General features: G+C 39.1%; 1 protein-coding gene across 1 annotated transcript in view; it reads right to left on the bottom strand.

Moving 5' to 3' along the window:
• fbn2a (fibrillin 2a) overlaps positions 1–19,523 on the bottom strand; it is a 110,409-nt gene extending 90,886 nt beyond the window's left edge. Inside the window, exons 1-6 of the mRNA XM_073816293.1 lie at positions 19,387–19,523; positions 19,037–19,119; positions 18,590–18,688; positions 18,406–18,501; positions 3,215–3,310; positions 348–545 (exon numbers count right to left, since the gene is read on the bottom strand). Coding sequence (XP_073672394.1) covers positions 348–545; positions 3,215–3,310; positions 18,406–18,501; positions 18,590–18,688; positions 19,037–19,119; positions 19,387–19,523 — 709 coding nt within the window. The remainder of the gene's footprint in view (positions 1–347; positions 546–3,214; positions 3,311–18,405; positions 18,502–18,589; positions 18,689–19,036; positions 19,120–19,386) is intronic.
• Positions 19,524–19,812: the final 289 nt, after the last annotated feature.

Here is a 19,812-nt window from a genome sequence, read left to right as displayed (position 1 = left end):
CTTGTAAAGCTAAATTCAGTACACTAACATGTTTCCTTGAAAGAATTAATCACCAAATAAATATAATATAAGTTCAAGTTCAAGTTTATTTATATAGCACCTCTCTTAACAGCCACATGGCTGACCAAAGTGCTTCACAGTGAATCTAACATTTCACACACAAAAGATACACACATACACAGTATATGTGTATATATTCAGAGCTAAAATAACAATTCTTTAAGAAAATTTAAATATAAAATAAAATATGAAAAAATAAATCATGTATTCATTGAAAAGTATTCCTTCATTTAGCATATATGTACCATATAATATCACCAAATAAATATAATACAATCCATACTGACCTTGGCAAACTCCTGTGCGTGTGTTTGGGGTGAATCCTCTGCTGCAGGGCGAGCTGAGAAGTGGGCACAGCTCACATGAATGACCCCACGCCCGGCCCACAGTGCCACAGCACAGAGTCTTACTGCACACAAAAGCACTGCTCTGACCCGCACACTTCCTGTTAAGCACTTGGATAAAGCACGGGGCTGTTCGGTAATCTAATAAAGCAATAAAAATAAAACAAACACAACATAATCTTAAATAATAACCACCTTTTTTCTTTGCAATAAAAATATGTTTAATTTTCACAAGGGAAAGGAGAATTGGAAGACTATACAGCTGAACTGGGAACTATTGAACATACATTAGATTAGTTCAGTGTCACAGCACAAGCTTGGTTCCTCTTTTATTGAACCTTCCAGTAAAACTTCTTCATTACTTACAAAAAAAGTGATGAAGGTAGCACAGTAATGAGAAAATAAGAAACACTACATAGAGCTATTTAAAGATCTTTCGCAATGCAGTTTTCTTAAGCGGCGTTCATCTGGGAACTAAAAAAAGAGAAACATCTGGCTATTAATAGAAAGCAGATCTATAGTATGGACTGCTGTAAAATGCATGAAGTATTTTTGAATTTATTATCTGCAGCTTTTCCATCCTCAACTGGAATTTTAGTAACCCATAACATTCCCGTCTTCAAAACAAACAATCAAAGAAACATAGAAATGTTTCACATAAAGCTTATACTGGTATGTGCAGAAGTCTGAAAAGAAACAGACTGAACTCTTGATGTGTTTCACCCACTGCTGAAAACCTCTTTCTTCCATAGCTCTCTTTCTCATAGTTATAGCATTATCAAGTTTTAAAGTTATGTTCAAAGTCATTTTGCAAATAATAACGAGGCTTTGGTTTATAATCATCAGGATTACACAGTCATTATGTTTGAATTTCAGCATTCACAAAACTTAAAACTCTATAATAATATAATATGAAAACAGTATATACTACTGTATATCTAATTCAGATACAGGTCTTTCCCAAAACGTGATTCATAAAAGTATCCCATACTGGTTGACCTCTAATCCGAATGCTGGGTTTTGCCTCAATAGCAGGATTTACATAGATCCTAATAATCAGCTTCATTTGGATTGTAAGGTTGGTTTATTCTTTTCCTAATTCATTTTGATAGATCATGCAAACATTTAATCAGATCGAAAAATAAAACTGGGAAGTAATAAGAAAATGCAATGACATGGAAATGTTGTAATGATACACAGAAGGAGCTGTTGATTTTGAAGGATATCCAACATACAGTAGTGTTATACATGACTGCAGTGTTATTTTCAAATTCTTATTTCACTCATCATTTGTGATGTGGTGCAGGGTTATGTATCCAAACAGTGCTTGCTTCAAACTTATCCACAGATGCATTGTCTTGGGCAGTGTTGGGGAAAGTTACTTTTAAAAGTAATGCATTACAATATTAAGTTACTCCCCAAAAAAGTAGCTAATTGTGTTACTTAGTTACTTTTTATGGAAAGTAATGCTTACGTTCCTTTTAAGTTACTTTTGCATTACTTTTTCTTACTTGGCTGAGGCTTGATCTCTTTCAGGCCTTGCAGGCCTTCATGATCACAAAAATGTCAAGCTCTGGCCTGCCATCTCCGTTTCTGACTCAAACTGTTCCCGCTCAGACACATAGTGCATAATTCTACGTTAATATGTTCAGTTTAATTCAGTGCGTTATTTTATTTTTAAATAATATTAATAAAACTCAAAAGTAACTTGCATTACTTTTTTTAAAAAGTAACTCAAATATTAATGTGTAAATTTTTTAAGTAAAGCATTACTTTACTCGTTACTTCAGAAAAGTAATATTATTACGTAATGCACGTTACTTGTAATGCATTACCCCCAACACTGGTCTTAGGTGCAGTAAGAGGCATTTTTATTATTATTTTTTATTATTATTATAATTTTTAATGATATCTGGGCTGCGGTCGCTCGGGTCGTTTGAAATTAAGATGCCAATTAACTATGTTAAACAATCACTACTTTAAAAGAATGCGGGCCAGGGAGCGGGTCGGGTACAAATTTTTTTTTTGCAGTCCAAGTTGCGGGCGGGTTAGTTGAAAACATCGGTCAGGTGCGGGATGTTTATACATTGACCTGCGCATCACTGATTCGCAATGGCTAATGGTTACCTGCCAATCGCAAAATTCAACTGCATTTTGCGTGTGGTCGGGTGTTAATTTCAGGCCCTGAGTGTCAGTAACATTAACAATGTCAGTACTGGTGTCAGTGACAGTGTAAGTGACTGTCTCAGAGACAGAAGCTGTTTCCATTACCCTACAAATTGTTCAAATTGAAAATGTTGCCCAGTAGAAACGTAAATTTCGCATAAAGTCGATATATATCGCTAAAGTTTTTTTCTGCTTGGATGAGGTGGTTTTTAGGCAATATGAAAAAGGAATATATTGCAAAACTGCAATAGAATTTTTTTTTTCTAATTTACAGGCAACCTGATGTGTGTAAAAGTTACATGATTATTCTGTTATTATGGTGCGGTATGTTTGGTTGGAGGACAAGACAGAAGAGGTGTGGTCGACTCTATGTGGCATGGGAATCGACTGGACTGTATGCTTTTAAGTCACTCTCACAGTATTTTAATGTCATCAGCATGTTGGTCTGTGCTGTATGAGGCCGAACAAAAAATGAGGTCGATCTTAGTCGCATAACATGGGTTCATGGAAATGCCGTCATTTTGGAATTGTTTTATGTCGACATTCAGAAAATAACCCTAAAGTTATGCGCAAATCTTAAATGGAAACGCAGCTAGTGTCAGTAACAGTGTCAGTGATGAATGAATTAGATTGGCTGTTCCTACCTCTCTCACATTGTGGTCCAGTAAATCCATACACACATGCACAGCGGTTTGGCTCAACACAGCGTCCACCATTTTGACACTTCTTCTCACAGACCGCTGAAATAACATATAATGATACTTTTTATATACTGTATATAGGGATATGAAAATCAGTCTCTACCTTTTATATGTATCTAAATTTGACCTATCAAAAGTAGGATGATGAATTAAGAGATCTAAAAAATCTAATGAAAAAGTTTTGTCACATAACAGCTAATACATCCAGCGCTGCTCTGTGAAAGTACCTGTACCTAGTAATTACTGTGACCTAATGTCCCCACAAAGATAGTCATTTAAAGTACTACCTTGTTGTAAAATGTGGAGACCTAAAATGAAAGAGAATTGAAACAGTAACTGAGCACCAGACAAACGTGTGAGCCCATAGGTTTTGCCTACATTACTTCAAGTCTCTCATGTCTTTCTTTGATGTATACCACCTGTAAGCCTGGAGATCAGAGAACATTCCACAGATCAGATCCAATAACCTTCAGAGATCTGAACTTTCTACTTTTTAGAGGAAGTTAATGACACCTTTAAAACATCTCTTACATACTTAGGTTATAAATCTGTTCAGGTATGAACAATATTTACTATAGATTTCTGTTGTTTTTTTATGTGACATTATTTTTTTACTAAAGGGAAAATTCTAACCCTGACAACATGAACAACATGAACTATCCCATTTAAACAAGGAACATTTCTCTGATCGAACAAGACACTAAATCTGCAGAGATCATTTCTCTCAGTGTTCCTGTTGCTCCACTAGTAAGAGTTGGAGCACATAGTTCATGGGTTTAATTCTGAAAGAAGACATATAGTGATAAAAACACATGCACTTGAATGCACTGCAAGTCATTTTGGATAGGGCACACTCATATTATCCAAACCAAACCATGTGTAGCGTGTGCAGCGTAGACATTCACGTAAATCCGAAGGTATACTAGGGACATCCGCATATGCGCACCGTCCGCATAAAGTCATTTTCGTCATCAGGAGGGTCCGTGGCCGTCCGCGTGCAGCCCAAAATTTGAGGCTGTGCGGACAGTGTGCGTACAGTCAGTCTACAACAGTGCATGCGTGTGAAAATTTTTAAACAGGACACTCCACTACAAACAATTATACAAAGGAAATAAACAGCATTTGCACACACACTATCGTTTTTCTTATTTAATTTTTACTTCTTCCAAGAACAGAAAGCTGTGGAGCATGTTCGTTACCATAATGTTTGATTTCTGTTCTTTGTTGTCTTGTTGTTTGTTCTAAACTGTGTTTGCAATAGTGCAGCTATCCTAATGTTTTAATGTACTGTAAATGTCGCCAAATCAGTGCTGCCCTGACGGGCTGATAGAGTAATAATTTGAATAAGAAATCATTTGTATTGCGTATAGTGTTGAATGTGGCATCCGCGTGTAGCCCCGGGGAGTATACTTGGAAAGCTGTGCGGACGTGGAAAAACGTTATACCCCGGACTTAACCCTGCTGCGCGCATCATATGGTTTAAACGAAGGCAGATGAAGGTGAGTGGTCTCGCAATTGACGTCTCTCTTTTTGAAACACGCTCTGGTGCGATTAGCGTTCACACTGCGCTTTCCGCACCTGAGGCCAAGTGAACCGCGCTCCAGCCCACCTCTGCAACCCGGCCAGAGTGGCGATTTACCAATCCACGCCCGGGTGCGGTACAGAGCGATCACACTAGTCCAACGAACCAGGCATTGGGGGGGTCAAACGCGCCCGGGCGCGGTTTGATTTGGATAGTATGAGTACACCCCAAGTTACAGTCGACCCGTTTAAGAACGTGACACACACGTATCCCGGAAATCCTGTATAATTCAACCAATCAGAGGACGACTTCAAAGCTGCTTCTTAAGAATAGAGACTTTTTCACATGACTACGCCAGAGCTCGCCCTGTTGAGTGGCAAAACATTCAACAAAATGGCTGGTTTTCATAGCTGCTGCTGCCAAAACGCCAGTAATACTGACTATTATCATCTTAAATTGAATTAAGTGGCCTTAACAGTGACCCTAACAACTTGCCAAACAACCAGAAGTATGTGGACATTGGCATATGGCCAGACATTGCTTTTTCTGACATATATGTTTGTCTTGCCTAACACTATTAAACCATCCCACTTTTGTAGAACACAAGGCTCATCATAATGGATGTTTTTTAATAAAGGCTCACTGACAATTTTTTGTCCCAAAATAGCTAATGCTACTGATTTGCTTCCCCTTTGAGTGTTTTTTGCAGTCTTGTTGAATCTGTTAGCACACTCGCACACAACTACTTTTCCAATTTGAGACGCGTTTTTCATGCTATGCTAATGCTGTCGCTCAGACTTTTGCCACTCAGTGTGATCTGCGCAGTGTGATCACTAATCGTGCCAGAGTGCATTTCAAAAGTAGAGACGTCAATTGCGCGACCACTCACCTTCATCTGCCTTTATTAAAACCTTATGATTCGCACAGTAGGGTTACGTGAATGTCTGCGCTGCACACGCGACAAGCCAACAACTAATTATTATTAACATAATAATGCACATCAAAATAACTTTACTCTTTCAGCTTTTTTAATTTATCATTTCCTACATTGCAAACGTGAAAAGTTGAATCAACTTAAATTGGTATCACCTAAAGTGAAACTAAAGTGAAATTTTAAGTGAAAGGTATTTTTGAAGTTGATCCAACTTTTCACTTTTTACAGTGTGTATTGTTTCATTTATTAATTGAGTGTAGAATCACTAAACTTCTACCCTTTCACAGTGAATTATGGGTAATATCAGCTGATGGACTGCTCATGGATCTACACCTCACATTTTCACTGGATGCAGTAGATCAAAGCTAGTCAACCGGCAGCACGCTACCAAAGTGGCCCTCCAATCATGTTTGTCTGATTTTAAATCAGCTACTTTAAAGCCATCTTTCCACTATACATGACAAATGACGGCAGATAAACCAGAAGGAAAATTGGAAAGGGGCTGCGTGGGGTAGAGCTGAAGATCTTTGCCCTAACCCGACGGGACCCGTCGGAACCCGACGCGTTCGGGCTTCATTTCTAACATTTTACATGGACCCGGGCTCGGGCTTGCGCTCCGGCTTTGCGTATGTAGGGGACCTATATAATTTACTAATTTACCTGTATTAATTTACCTACGTAAGTGTTTTGAGAGAGACTTTTATTTTGACACTTGCCATGGGCGCCGCCATTTTGTGCCCCTGTAAAGTGCGTTCGTTTTACGTGTTTCTAGAGAGTTACGCGAGTGAGCTGGAAGAAGCAACTACACGCTGAAGAAGTGTACGGTTGGTGTGATTAGTGTTTATAACGTTAAAAGTGAAAGTAAACAACGTTTTAAACTAGTGATACACGTCAGAACCGTATGATGTTGTTTTTGAGTTTTGAATCGCGTTGATTATTCAGTTATTTAACGTGATGCAACAAGTTTTTCGTCGTGTCAGACCACGAGGAAGAGAGAGAGTTTTGAATTTGAATTTACCCGTGTTTTATTTCGTGTATGTTACACAGTATTTGTATTATTTGTTCAAACAAGCAGAAAACATAGTGGATGTCACAGTGTTATTTGAGGAAAGCCTTCTGAGTCGTCAGACAGGGCTGTGTATCGTTCGTCTTCTCATGCGTCGCCTGCACGTGGTACTGCAGCCTCGTGGATCGTGCTGTTGTTGTGATGATCACAGGTACAGTCGCAGAAGAGCATTGAGTGAAGAAACTTTACCCTGCCATTCCTGGACGTCATTCAGAGTCTTGTCCACAAATTGAGTGGTGATGTACATATTTCAATTTTTCTACTGAACACTGGTAAGCAAATCATTGTTTTCAGTGAGTGAACTGTTGGATGGTTTAACTATCATTCGTGAAACTGTGATTAGTGCACATTTTTGCCAAGGAAATCAGAGACTTTTTCTGTGCACAAGTGCATTATTCATCTTTGAACCCATGGACATGGAAATGGAAGGGGTTTAAAATTCTATTTTTTTCCTGGAACTGTTAACTGATTTACACATTTCTAAAGGTGGATTGGACTTTATAATCAGTGACTTCATTTAAAAAAAAGGGTTACTTTGAATTACTGTTCATGTGAAATCTGTGATTTATAATTCAAGGTTTTAAGTGAATTCCCTGTGTAATGTTGTGTTATTTTGAAGGTTTGAATTAAGCTTACTGTGTATATAGTATTCAGTGAGATCAGAATTCATTCTGAGAAAAGGTTTACACAGATTTATATTTCAATCTGATCGGTCTTATACATACATTGAAACGAATCTGTTGATTTAAGTTTATTTATTTATTTTTATTTGTCATTTTATTTTGTTATTCCTTGAATGAGTGAAGTTTAATACTGATTCTTTGCTCCTGTGAAAGAAACAAAAGAGAACACTAAACAAACAAACAATACAATTCATTTAGGTTAAATAAAAGATTTGTTAGTTAAGTTTTATTATTGTTTTATTCATTCTAATTTCTTATATATCCCTTATACTAAGGAGTGAGGGCGTCTTACCTGTTCTGTTGGATCCAGGAAGGGTGGAGTTTCTTTGTAGCCTACTATACTTACCAATAGTACTGCACATATACACTTCAGGAAGCTGCCGTGTAAAATTAAGACCCTGAAGCCGCCTTACTGAATTCTAGAGCATTTTATATTGCAACACAACAGGCGCTACATACAATTTATGGTAAATTGTACAAAGACTAAAAAGTATTGGGTGGGGGTACTCAGATATCGTTGCTCACTCAGTCTTCCTTAGTTAAGTGGTTTCATTTCCCCCTCACAAGGCGGTGGCATAGTTCCCCCCGCCACATAGTGGCGTCACGAACAGGATTCGTTGCGTGTAATTGTATACAGTAACAGATCCCAGGTCTTTGAGTGTAGCCATGGCTGAACTGGAGGATTTAAGAAAGCAGTTTGAGGAGATGCAACGCAGGTTTGATGAGCAGGCAGGGATGCTGGAACAAGCCCGTGCTGATCAGAGAGAGGCTCTTTCCCTGGCTCGAGTTGTCATTGATCAACAAGCCTCCGCACAGAAAGCAACGCCTACTGTTTACATCCCCAGAGACCGCAAAATCCCAGAGTTCAGTGGGTGTCCTTCTAAGCCTGGTGAACTGAGTGTGGAAGAGTGGATAAATTCAATAAAGTCTGCTCTGAAGGTGATGAAAATTCCTGAAGAGGACAGAATTGAGTTTGTCAAACAGTATTTGAAAGGTGAGGCAAAAACAACGGTCAAGTTCATGCTCAATGGAAAAGAACGCTCAGTGGACGAGATCTTTAATGTTTTGGAGCAGACTTACGGTGATAAATTTCCCATTGGCACCAGACTAAAAGAGTTTTACGACCGCAAACAAATGCCTGGAGAAACCATCCGCTCTTATGCTTACGATTTGCAAGAGAAGCTGAGTATCATTCAGAGCCGGGATGCATCCAGAGTTCCTGATCCTGATGCGTATTGAAAGAACAACTTGTGCTAGGCTTTAAAGATGATTCACTACGACGTGAAATGAAGAAAAGACTGAGAGATGAAAAAGACTTGACATTTATCCAGCTAATGCAAGAAGCTATTACTTGGTCAGAAGAAGAAGAGGTTCAAACTCCAAGCCATCCAAAAGGCATTGCTCGCTCACGGGGTGCTGTTAATGCTACCATGGTAACAGAGAGCTCTTCATCCCCTCTTACTTTGGAGAAACTTCATGAAGCTATTCAACAAATTGCTGCCCGACAAGAAGAACTTTTTCAGATGGTAAATAGCAAAGAGAAAGTGAAACTTACAGGAAAGGAGAGCAAGACAAAAAGTGCACCTTTAAAAGATAGTGAAGGAAGATACATCTGCTATACGTGTGGTAAGCCTGGACACACTAGTCGTCGATGTCCTCAGAGCACAGAAAACACTAGTGGAGCACAACCTCCGAATTCTAAAGTGGAGATGGAAAAGTCACCTGATCAAGCTACCTTAGTGCTGGAAAGTCCCGGTCCATCTGTCATCAGAAGTCACACCGCTGACTGTGATGGAGGAAATGTTTCAAAAGCTCTTTGTGATAGTGCATTTGGAGACTGTCTTACTATTGAGGTGAGAATCGCTGGCATTAGGACTGTCTGCCTCTTAGACACTGGATCTGAAGTCACCACCATTACAGAGTCACATTTTAAGGACAACTTTAAAGAAGTCATGCTGTCGTCTGCAAACTGGGTCCGACTAACAGCAGCTAATGGTTTGGATATTCCCATCGTAGGATGTTTGGAAGCTGACATAGTCTGTATGGGAAAGACGTTGCATGGAAAGTGTGTATTCGTGATCAAAGATAACAATCCCAGTGGAACAGAACTGAAAGGATTACCTGGCATTGTTGGAATGAATGTGCTGAGTGATCTCAAGGATATGTTCATGGCTACCGAAGGCATTGGAAAGATGGACAGGTATACTCATGGAGGCAAGGAGGCAAAAATTCAGCGAGTGCTGGCTGACATCAAGATGCAGGCTGATACCTTGAGCCATGGAGATATGATTGGCTTTGTTAAAGTAGCTGGAAAGCAACCCGTCACTATTCCTCCCTTCAGTGAACGTGTCTTAGAAGGTCGTTGCAGGATCCCACCAAAAGTGAGCTGTGAAGTGTTGGTGGAAGCCTCGTCCAAAGTTAGTTTGCCAAAGAGTGTTCTGATTGCCAATGTACTTACCAAAGCAATTGATGGTAAAGTCCCTGTCAGAGTGCTGAATTCCAGTGAAAAACCTGTAAAGATACCACCACGATGTAGAATAGCAGCATTGTCCAAACCACAGGAAGTTGTTCCAAAGATGCTGGTTGAATTTGAAGAGAATGAAGGAACTTTGCATGTTAAGACTGTGCAGCAACATCAGGTAAAGGCAGAAGAAAACACCACAGAGCAATTACCTGTTCCAGTGCAGACAAATCTTGAGAACCTGACAAAAGCTCAGATCGACAAACTTCGGGAACTACTGACAAAGCATAATGATGTGTTTTCGGCGAATGATGGTGATTTCGGCTATACGACGACTGTTACACACTCTATACCTACAGGAGATGCTCCTCCTATCAAGCAAAGGCACCGCAGAATTCCACCACAGGTGTTTCAAGAGGTGAAAAGGCATGTTCGTGATTTAGTGTCTCAAGGTATACTCAGAGAAAGTTGTAGTCCATGGGCATCTCCAGCTGTAATAGTGATCAAGAAGGATGGTAGTATTCGCTTTTGCTGTGACTACAGAAAGCTGAATAAAGTGACCTGTAAAGACGCTTACCCTCTTCCCCGAGTAGAGGAATCACTGGATGCTTTGGGGAATGCGCAACTTTTCTCCACACTTGATCTTACTTCTGGCTATTTCCAAGTGGCGATGAACGAGGAAGACCGAGCAAAGACCGCTGTTACCACACCCTTTGGCCTATTTGAATGGTCCAGGATGCCCTTTGGACTTTCTAATGCTCCTGCGACGTTCCAACGGTTGATGGGAGTGGTGCTCGGTGATCTAACGTTTGACGTTCTGCTCATATACCTGGATGACATAATTGTTTTCTCAAAGGATTTCGACAGCCATTGTGAAAGGCTGGAAATCGTGTTCAACCGGTTAAGACAGCATGGATTGAAATTAAAACCCAGCAAGTGTTTCCTTTTCAAGCCTGAGGTGAAATTCCTGGGACATTTAATTTCATCTGAGGGAATACAAGTTGATGGAGAGAAGACTCAAGCATTAGAAACATGGCCTGCACCAAAGAACGTGAAGGAGTTGAGACAAGTCCTCGGATTCATGAGTTATTACAGAAGATTTGTTCCTGGCTTTGCTCAGCTAGCCCAGCCGCTTCACGCCCTGGTTGGAAAAAGTGGGAAAGGAAAAGTGATGGAGCCCTTTACTTGGACAAGTGAATGCCAGACTGCATTTGATCGACTTAAGCAGTGCTTAATGAGTCCACCAGTCCTCGCATATCCAGATTTCAGCCAGCCTTTTCTACTCACAACCGATGGAAGCCTGCAAGGTCTTGGGGCCGTATTGAGTCAACGTCAGGGAGGAGTTGAACGTGTAATTGCTTATGCAAGTCGTGGTCTCAGAGGTTCCGAAAAGAATGATCGACATTACAGTGCTTTTAAGCTTGAGCTGCTTGCATTGAAATGGTCCGTGACCGAGAAATTTAAAGAGTATTTGATCTATTCCAAGTTCTCCGTGATCACAGATCATAACCCCTTGCGCTACTTGGAGTCAGCAAATTTAGGAGCGGTTGAACAACGATGGATAGCTCAACTCGCAGAGTTTGATTTTGAAGTCTACTACAAACCAGGACGACAAAATACAAACGCAGATGTGTTATCAAGGATCCCCTTAACTGAGGAGCCAGAAGAAGAAGACACTGCTAAAGACTTCATTCAGATGAATTCTGAAGAAGTGCGTGCTTGTTTGTGGCCCGTTAACGAAAAGCAGACGAAACTACAAACATCAATCCAAGTGTCTATGATGAATAAAATCTCAGGATGTAGCTGGAGTGAAATCGAAGAACAACAAAAGAATGACCCTACTGTAGCACCGATCTATCGCGCTGTACTGATTAACAAGAATCTGAGTCCAGTGGAGCAGCAAGATCTGGATCCGACAGTAAAGAAACTTGCAAAACAGTTCATACGACTCAAACTCAAAAAAGGAGTGTTGTTCCGAACTATCCTCGACCCAAGAGACAGTGAAGAAATTTGTCAATTGGTGGTTCCTGAATCCTTGCGTTACAAAGTGTACGAAAGTCAACATGATCACTGCGGACACTTTGGAGAAAGAAGTACACTGGAACGTATGAGACGGATCTATTACTGGCCCACAATGGCTAAGGATGTTCAAAACTGGATCCATGAATGCAAAAGATGTACTCTTGCGAAGGATGTCTTCCCTAAAATTAGGACCCCAATGACATGTACTAATGTGTCTGCACCTCTTGAAGTTCTTGCTATGGATTACACTGTATTGGAGGAATCTGTAGGAGGATATGAGAATGTTCTTGTCCTAACCGACATGTTTACTCGTTTTACGGTGGCAGTGCCAACCAAAAATCAGACTGCTCTAACTACAGCAAAAGCTCTTGTGCAGTATTGGTTCGTTCACTATGGATGTCCGGCACGATTACATGCTGATCAAGGCCGATGTTTTGAAGCTAATGTCATCAAAGAACTGTGTAAAATCTATGGAATTGGAAAGAGTCGTACCACTCCATATCATCCACAGGGTAATTCCCAGTGCGAAAGATTTAACAGAACCATGCATGATATGTTGAGGACGTTACCACCAGAAAAGAAAAAGAACTGGAAGCAATACTTACCTGAGTTGGTCATGGCCTATAATAGTCGAGTCCATACTTCTACCGGCTATTCGCCATTTTACTTGATGTTTGGCAGAGACGCTCGCCTGCCAATGGATATCCTCGATGGGAGAGACGTAGAGGACAGTGATGTGGATAATCTGGATGACTGGGTGAAACAGCACCATGACAAGTTGAAAGTGGCTGTTGAAGTTGCTAACAGGACCGCACAAGAGGCATCAAAAAGAAGAAAAAGAGTCTATGATCGCAGATCATATGGAGCACTCGTAAGACCTGGTGATCGTGTTCTGTCACGAAACCATTCACATAGGGGTAGGAATAAAATACAAGACCATTGGGAGTCTCAGCCTTATATTGTTGTGAAACAAAATCACTCTGACACTCCAGTGTACACTATTCGCCCAGAGAAAGGTGGCCCATGTAAAGTTGTACATAGGGATCAACTGAGACATTGCACATTTCAGACACTTCCAACACCTTGTAAATCTAGACCTAAATCTAGAGAACAAACAGGTCAGGATCATACTGATTCAGAAGATCTTGGTGTTTTTGTAGTCCCTGTTGTTACACCTGCTACTGCTATACACACAGACGCAGTGGGTAGAATAGAGGATGGGGATGATGTAGAAACTGGTATTCAAGACCATAACAATGTAATGCCAGATGATGATTTAGGAAGTCCTTCAGTACATTCAGGTGGTTCTGATGCTGAAAGTGAGAATGAAAGCATACCTGAGCCTAGACGTTCTCAGCGTCATAATAGAGGTACTTTGCCAGTCAGGTATAGGACTGATTATGTCTTAAACTAATTCTATGCAAACCTAACTGTGTTTAAAGTTCTTGCTGTGAAGATGTATACCAAAGGTTCAAGTGCAATGACTTTTGAATGTTTTCACTGTTGTATTAATGTTTTGCAATAAGAGTATTCACCTACTATTCTCTGTCTTTGTTTTCTAGGGACTAAGCCTCTGAATGGAAGTCCGATGGCATGGCAGGGTTTGGTAGGGGGGAATGTAGGGGACCTATATAATTTACTAATTTACCTGTATTAATTTACCTACGTAAGTGTTTTAAGAGAGACTTTTATTTTGACACTTGCCATGGGCGCCGCCATTTTGTGCCCCTGTAAAGTGCGTTCGTTTTACGTGTTTCTAGAGAGTTACGCGAGTGAGCTGGAAGAAGCAACTACACGCTGAAGAAGTGTACGGTTGGTGTGATTAGTGTTTATAACGTTAAAAGTGAAAGTAAACAACGTTTTAAACTAGTGATACACGTCAGAACCGTATGATGTTGTTTTTGAGTTTTGAATCGCGTTGATTATTCAGTTATTTAACGTGATGCAACAAGTTTTTCGTCGTGTCAGACCACGAGGAAGAGAGAGAGAGTTTGTAAAGAGTTAACACGCTACGAGCCGTGTAATTTGAATTTACCCGTGTTTTATTTCGTGTATGTTACACAGTATTTGTATTATTTGTTCAAACAAGCAGAAAACATAGTGGATGTCACAGTGTTATTTGAGGAAAGCCTTCTGAGTCGTCAGACAGGGCTGTGTATCGTTCGTCTTCTCATGCGTCGCCTGCACGTGGTACTGCAGCCTCGTGGATCGTGCTGTTGTTGTGATGATCACAGGTACAGTCGCAGAAGAGCATTGAGTGAAGAAGCTTTACCCTGCCATCCCTGGACGTCATTCAGAGTCTTGTCCACAAATTGAGTGGTGATGTACAATATTTCAATTTTTCTACTGAACACTGGTAAGCAAATCATTGTTTTCAGTGAGTGAACTGTTGGATGGTTTAACTATCATTCGTGAAACTGTGATTAGTGCACATTTTTGCCAAGGAAATCAGAGACTTTTTCTGTGCACAAGTGCATTATTCATCTTTGAACCCATGGACATGGAAATGGAAGGGGTTTAAAATTCTATTTTTTTCCTGGAACTGTTAACTGATTTACACATTTCTAAAGGTGGATTGGACTTTATAATCAGTGACTTCATTTAAAAAAAAGGGTTACTTTGAATTACTGTTCATGTGAAATCTGTGATTTATAATTCAAGGTTTTAAGTGAATTCCCTGTGTAATGTTGTGTTATTTTGAAGGTTTGAATTAAGCTTACTGTGTATATAGTATTCAGTGAGATCAGAATTCATTCTGAGAAAAGGTTTACACAGATTTATATTTCGATTGGTCTTACACAGACATTGAAACAAATCTGTTGATTTAAGTTTATTTATTTTTATTTGTCATTTTATTTTGTTATTCCTTGAATGAGTGAAGTTTAATACTGATTCTTTGCTCCTGTGAAAGAAACAAAAGAGAACACTAAACAAACAAACAATACAATTCATTTAGGTTAAATAAAAGATTTGTTAGTTAAGTTTTATTATTGTTTTATTCATTCTAATTTCTTATATATCCCTTATACTAAGGAGTGAGGGCGTCTTACCTGTTCTGTTGGATCCAGGAAGGGTGGAGTTTCTTTGTAGCCTACTATACTTACCAATAGTACTGCACATATACACTTCAGGAAGCTGCCGTGTAAAATTAAGACCCTGAAGCCGCCTTACTGAATTCTAGAGCATTTTATATTGCAACACAACAGGCGCTACATACAATTTATGGTAAATTGTACAAAGACTAAAAAGTATTGGGTGGGGGTACTCAGATATCGTTGCTCACTCAGTCTTCCTTAGTTAAGTGGTTTAATTTCCCCCTCACAAGGCGGTGGCATAGTTCCCCCCGCCACACGTAGTAAATGAGCGGTCAAGTTCAATGCTGCTGGATGCACTATCAGTAAGCGCAGGACCGCGCTGAGGCCATTTACAGTGGATTTAATAATTTTCCTCAACAAAAACATGTAGCCTAATCTTGGTGAGTAAAGGTTTTTCAATGTATAACTAAATATTAATTGAGTCTTAAATACATAATTTAGACAGAGGATATTAATGGAGAGAAGTGCCAAAGCAAATCCCGCGGAGCCTTTATCTTTTCTTTATCTTAATTTCGTTATTGCCAAATACCCATCTTAATTCAGAATGTTTTATCTTAATTTAATTCGTTAAGAAATAATTATTTTTATTGGCATGTTGGCCTATTTATAGTGTATTGCATAGGCCTATTTAGAGTGAGATGTTACGATGTTACAGATGACATCTTTTATTTCTTTGTTTTATCTTCCAAGTGGCGTGTAGCCTAGTTAGTCATAAATAAATAATGTTAAAACCTGTGTAAATTACTCATTCTTGATGAAAGCTGTGTACGTACATACATTTAAATAATGTCGGGCTGCAAACGGGTTCAGGCTTTAAAAAAGCTGCCAATCAAAATGTACTTTCGGGTTCGGGCCGAGATCTGTCGGGCTTCGGTCATTTCGGGCCTAACTTTTAAAGGCGCTCTAAGCGAATAATGTGCGACGTCACTTCCTGTTGATGTTTGAACTGTTTTCAAACAGACAGAGCGTAGCTAACTCCTCCCCCTCCCCCTCCCTTCCGTGCTTTCATGAACGCGCCCAACCCCCACCCCCAAATCCTTCTTGTCGTTTATTGGCTGGAATACTTTGTTTCGTTTTGTGCTGCTAGGTTTGGCCATTTGTTGATATTGCCGTTTGTGAAGCCTGGGCTGTCTACAGAGATCGCGTTTTTTTACAGTTTGATCAGCGGACAGGCAGCAAGCAGATAGTGAGGAGATGTTTCCGGTATGTAACAAAAAAATTTTTATGGTCTAAAACGCTTCAATTCGCTTAGAGCACCTTTAAGGCCTGATTACAGCTCTAGCGTGGGGTGCCAACCATCTGAGTGTGCGTAATTTCAGATCCAATTTGAGCTTTGAAAGCATTAAAAAAACAACTTGTGCGACTACACCACATGTGACAGGCTGACCAGAAGTGATGTATTTCAGTGTTCTAATCAAAACATGGTGTGCAAGGTGAAAATTATTAATCATTTCTTGTTTAACTTTATCAGTAACACTTGAATCCTTTAAAAACAATTGGTTACTGATAAGTAAATTATGAAGTATTATACCACAGATCTGTTGAATGCTTTATTCTTATTGGCTGAGAAATGTTCCATTGCTGTTAATTAGTTATCTGTAAACCACACACCTAACCTGTCAAATGTCTTAAAAATAGGCACCAGAGCAATGTTTGTGGTATAAGAGAAAAAACTGACTCTGCTTCTTTGAAAAATAATGTTTGCGTCGTGCCGCATTACCACCTTGTATGTGCATTATTTTTCTTTAATTCAACAGCCCGTCATCAAATATTCCTTACTAAATATATTCGTAGCTAAAAGGCTCTTGCACTGGAATGAGCTTCTCTCCAATGTTGACACGGATTTACAATTAAACAGAAATGTTATTATGACTGCCACTAGGGGGCGAACTCCAACAGTCATGTTTGAATGTAGTGTACAATGGAAAGGCGGTTTAGCCTATATATCTTTAAAATATTATAAAAGAAAACATGAAGTGCAATTTTAGTCTTTAGGAGTAGACTGTCTATAAGTTGTGAATACTAAAAATGTAACAATTTATGAAAGTTAAGCAATTATAAACAAAAGAAGTTTAAAAATACAAAAATACATGTGTTGATTATTTACACTTGCACTTTTTTGTGCAATGTTCGTAGCTGAACAATTAACATGTGGCTTTGTTAAACTGAAATTGTTTTTAAAATATTATGCAATTGTTAAGAAATGTGTTAAAAAATATGAGCAAAATACTGGATACAAGATGTGTGCCTCTTTTTTGAAAATGCATGTTTTTTTTAATATGAACTATAAAAAAGTAACAAAAATAACATAAGTTATAACATATAAAAACAATATATGACTAATATATATATATATATATATATATATATATATATATATATATATATATATATATATATATATATATATATATATATACACATTTTTAAAATCTGACCCTCGAGGAATTGTAGTTGAAGACCCCTGCAGTAGACCATTCAGATACTTTACTAATAATCATTTTAATATACAAAAATTTTTCTAACATACAAATTGTAATTGTAAATACTATTACTTTTTTACTAAGGCGTTTACTAAGGCCTTGTCAACATGGACACGGGTATTATTTTAACCATGACATTTTTTATGCGGTTCAGCCGTTCGTCCACACGGAAACGCAGTACAAGGTCACTGAAACCGAACATTTTTAAGAAACCCTTCCAGGGTGAGGATTTTCAGAAACGCCGGTTGCAGTGTTGTCGTGTAGACAGTAAAACCGGGGTTTTTGCTTCTGATTTAGGCTACTGATTGGCCAGCGTAGCTTTACGCTTTTAACCTTTTAGCTTTACGCCTTTAACCTTTACGCTTTTCCCGCCTGCTGGTGTGGCATGCTCTTGACAGCGCGTGATAGCGTGCAGGAGGAAAAATACGGTTAAAAAAATACCCATGTCCGTGTGGACAAGGCCTAAGACGGACAGTATGTGAACTGTGACGCAAGTAATGCGTTGCTATCTTGCTGACTATCTGGGCAGATAATATGAAAATAAATATGATGTCCTGAATCATTTAAATGGATGACGTAATAAAAATTATAAAGTTTTAAAACCGTTAAGGCCAATTCACTCTGATCAAACAGATGCGTCTGTTGGAGTTTGTTGGGTCAAAGTAAATGAGACTTTAGAATGTTGGGGTCTGTTGGAGTTGGTTGTTGTTGGACCAGTGTGAATTGGCCTTTAAAAAAGAATCTATTAATGATACTGATAGCTGTAATATGTCAAAAGCTCAAGTTAAATTTGATTTCTCATGTCATCACCCCTTCTGAATGACATTAGTTCCTCATAAACGCACACAGACACACGCTGTATACTCACGTTGTCCACAGAAGGTTCCCGTGTATCCCTTTAAACACTGACAGCGGTCATCTTTACACAATCCTCCGTTCAGACACCTGATGGAGCAACTCTGGACTTTGATTCAGAAGAGAGAATATAAAAGTCACACAATGAGACTGAATCTCAAGATCTATGTGTGGAAGATACAAAGAAAACACCATACGTGATTTGGTGGCACAGGTTGAGGCGATCTGACCGTTGGGACAGGTACACATGTTGGGTCGGGAACAGAAACCATCACCACAGCTGTTCTGGCAAATAGCTGTGACAATATGAATGATAAACATCTTAATGCAGTCAAATTCACTTCAGGTTGTTTGTACAATTTTGGAATGATGTCATTTCATGTGTAACGCTAGTCAAGTTCCCATCATGTAGTTCATACAGGTAAGTGTAGTGATTTCATTACATCAACTTCTTTCATTGTAATAGAGGCGGTCACAGAGTTGAGGTCACCAGAGATCATTAGATCAAACGTATCAAAACGTATCAAACCAGCTAAATCATTAATGTCATGTATGAAACAACACTATAACATATTACACAACTTGTGTTGATGCACATATGTGAAAATAAATCAGTCATGAGCTATGAGTGGCCGTTGACTTACGCACGACACAGAGATTCCCCACCGGCAGCTTCTTCCAGCCTGGACAACAGTAAGTGTTTAATCGAGATCCACAAACATTAGGACTGAAAGATCAACAACAACAACAGCAGCAGCAGTAAATGTCTGAACTGTATAAACTCATGTAAAAGAACAACACTTTTATTACTAAATAAAAACACAACAAACATTTATAAAAGTTTGTGTAAAGCTTCATAGTGAAAACTTAGTCAAACATCTAAAACACATATTTTTAACACACTCGTGCACGCACACAGTTACACACACACACACACACACACACACACCACAAAACCCTGTTAATAAAATCAGTATTAGTTTGAAGCGCTCACCCTCTCAAGAACTCTTGTTTTTCTCGTCTCTCAGATCCATTCATATGACCAGACACTTTTCCATCAATCCCTGAGATTTTACCCATCAAAATTCCCAGAAGACCAACAAAACACCACAAATCCCCTTTAGATGGCATAATAAATCCTTACAGAATTGAACCCTGTGCAGTAAGTTATTTCAGGAGATGAATGAACATCATGAACTGTTATAACCTACACATTTCCTCCAAAGACACGTAACTGTTTAGGATTAAACAAACAAGAGCATGAGGATTGTCTGGAGGAGACAGACTGAGAGAGAGAGAGAGAGTGAGAGAGAGAGAGAGAGAGAGAGATTATGTGTGTAAGAGGTGTGTGTATTATTTTGCATTGCATCTTATTATAAAAAGGTAAAAAAAAAAGTAACACCTTAGTCTTGGCAGAGAT

Source organism: Paramisgurnus dabryanus, chromosome 11 (assembly GCF_030506205.2).
Source record: "Paramisgurnus dabryanus chromosome 11, PD_genome_1.1, whole genome shotgun sequence".
NCBI classification, from domain to species: Eukaryota; Metazoa; Chordata; class Actinopteri; order Cypriniformes; family Cobitidae; genus Paramisgurnus; species Paramisgurnus dabryanus.
The sequence above is the reverse complement of the archived record's forward strand: the minus strand, read 5'-3'. Positions and strand labels throughout refer to the sequence as shown.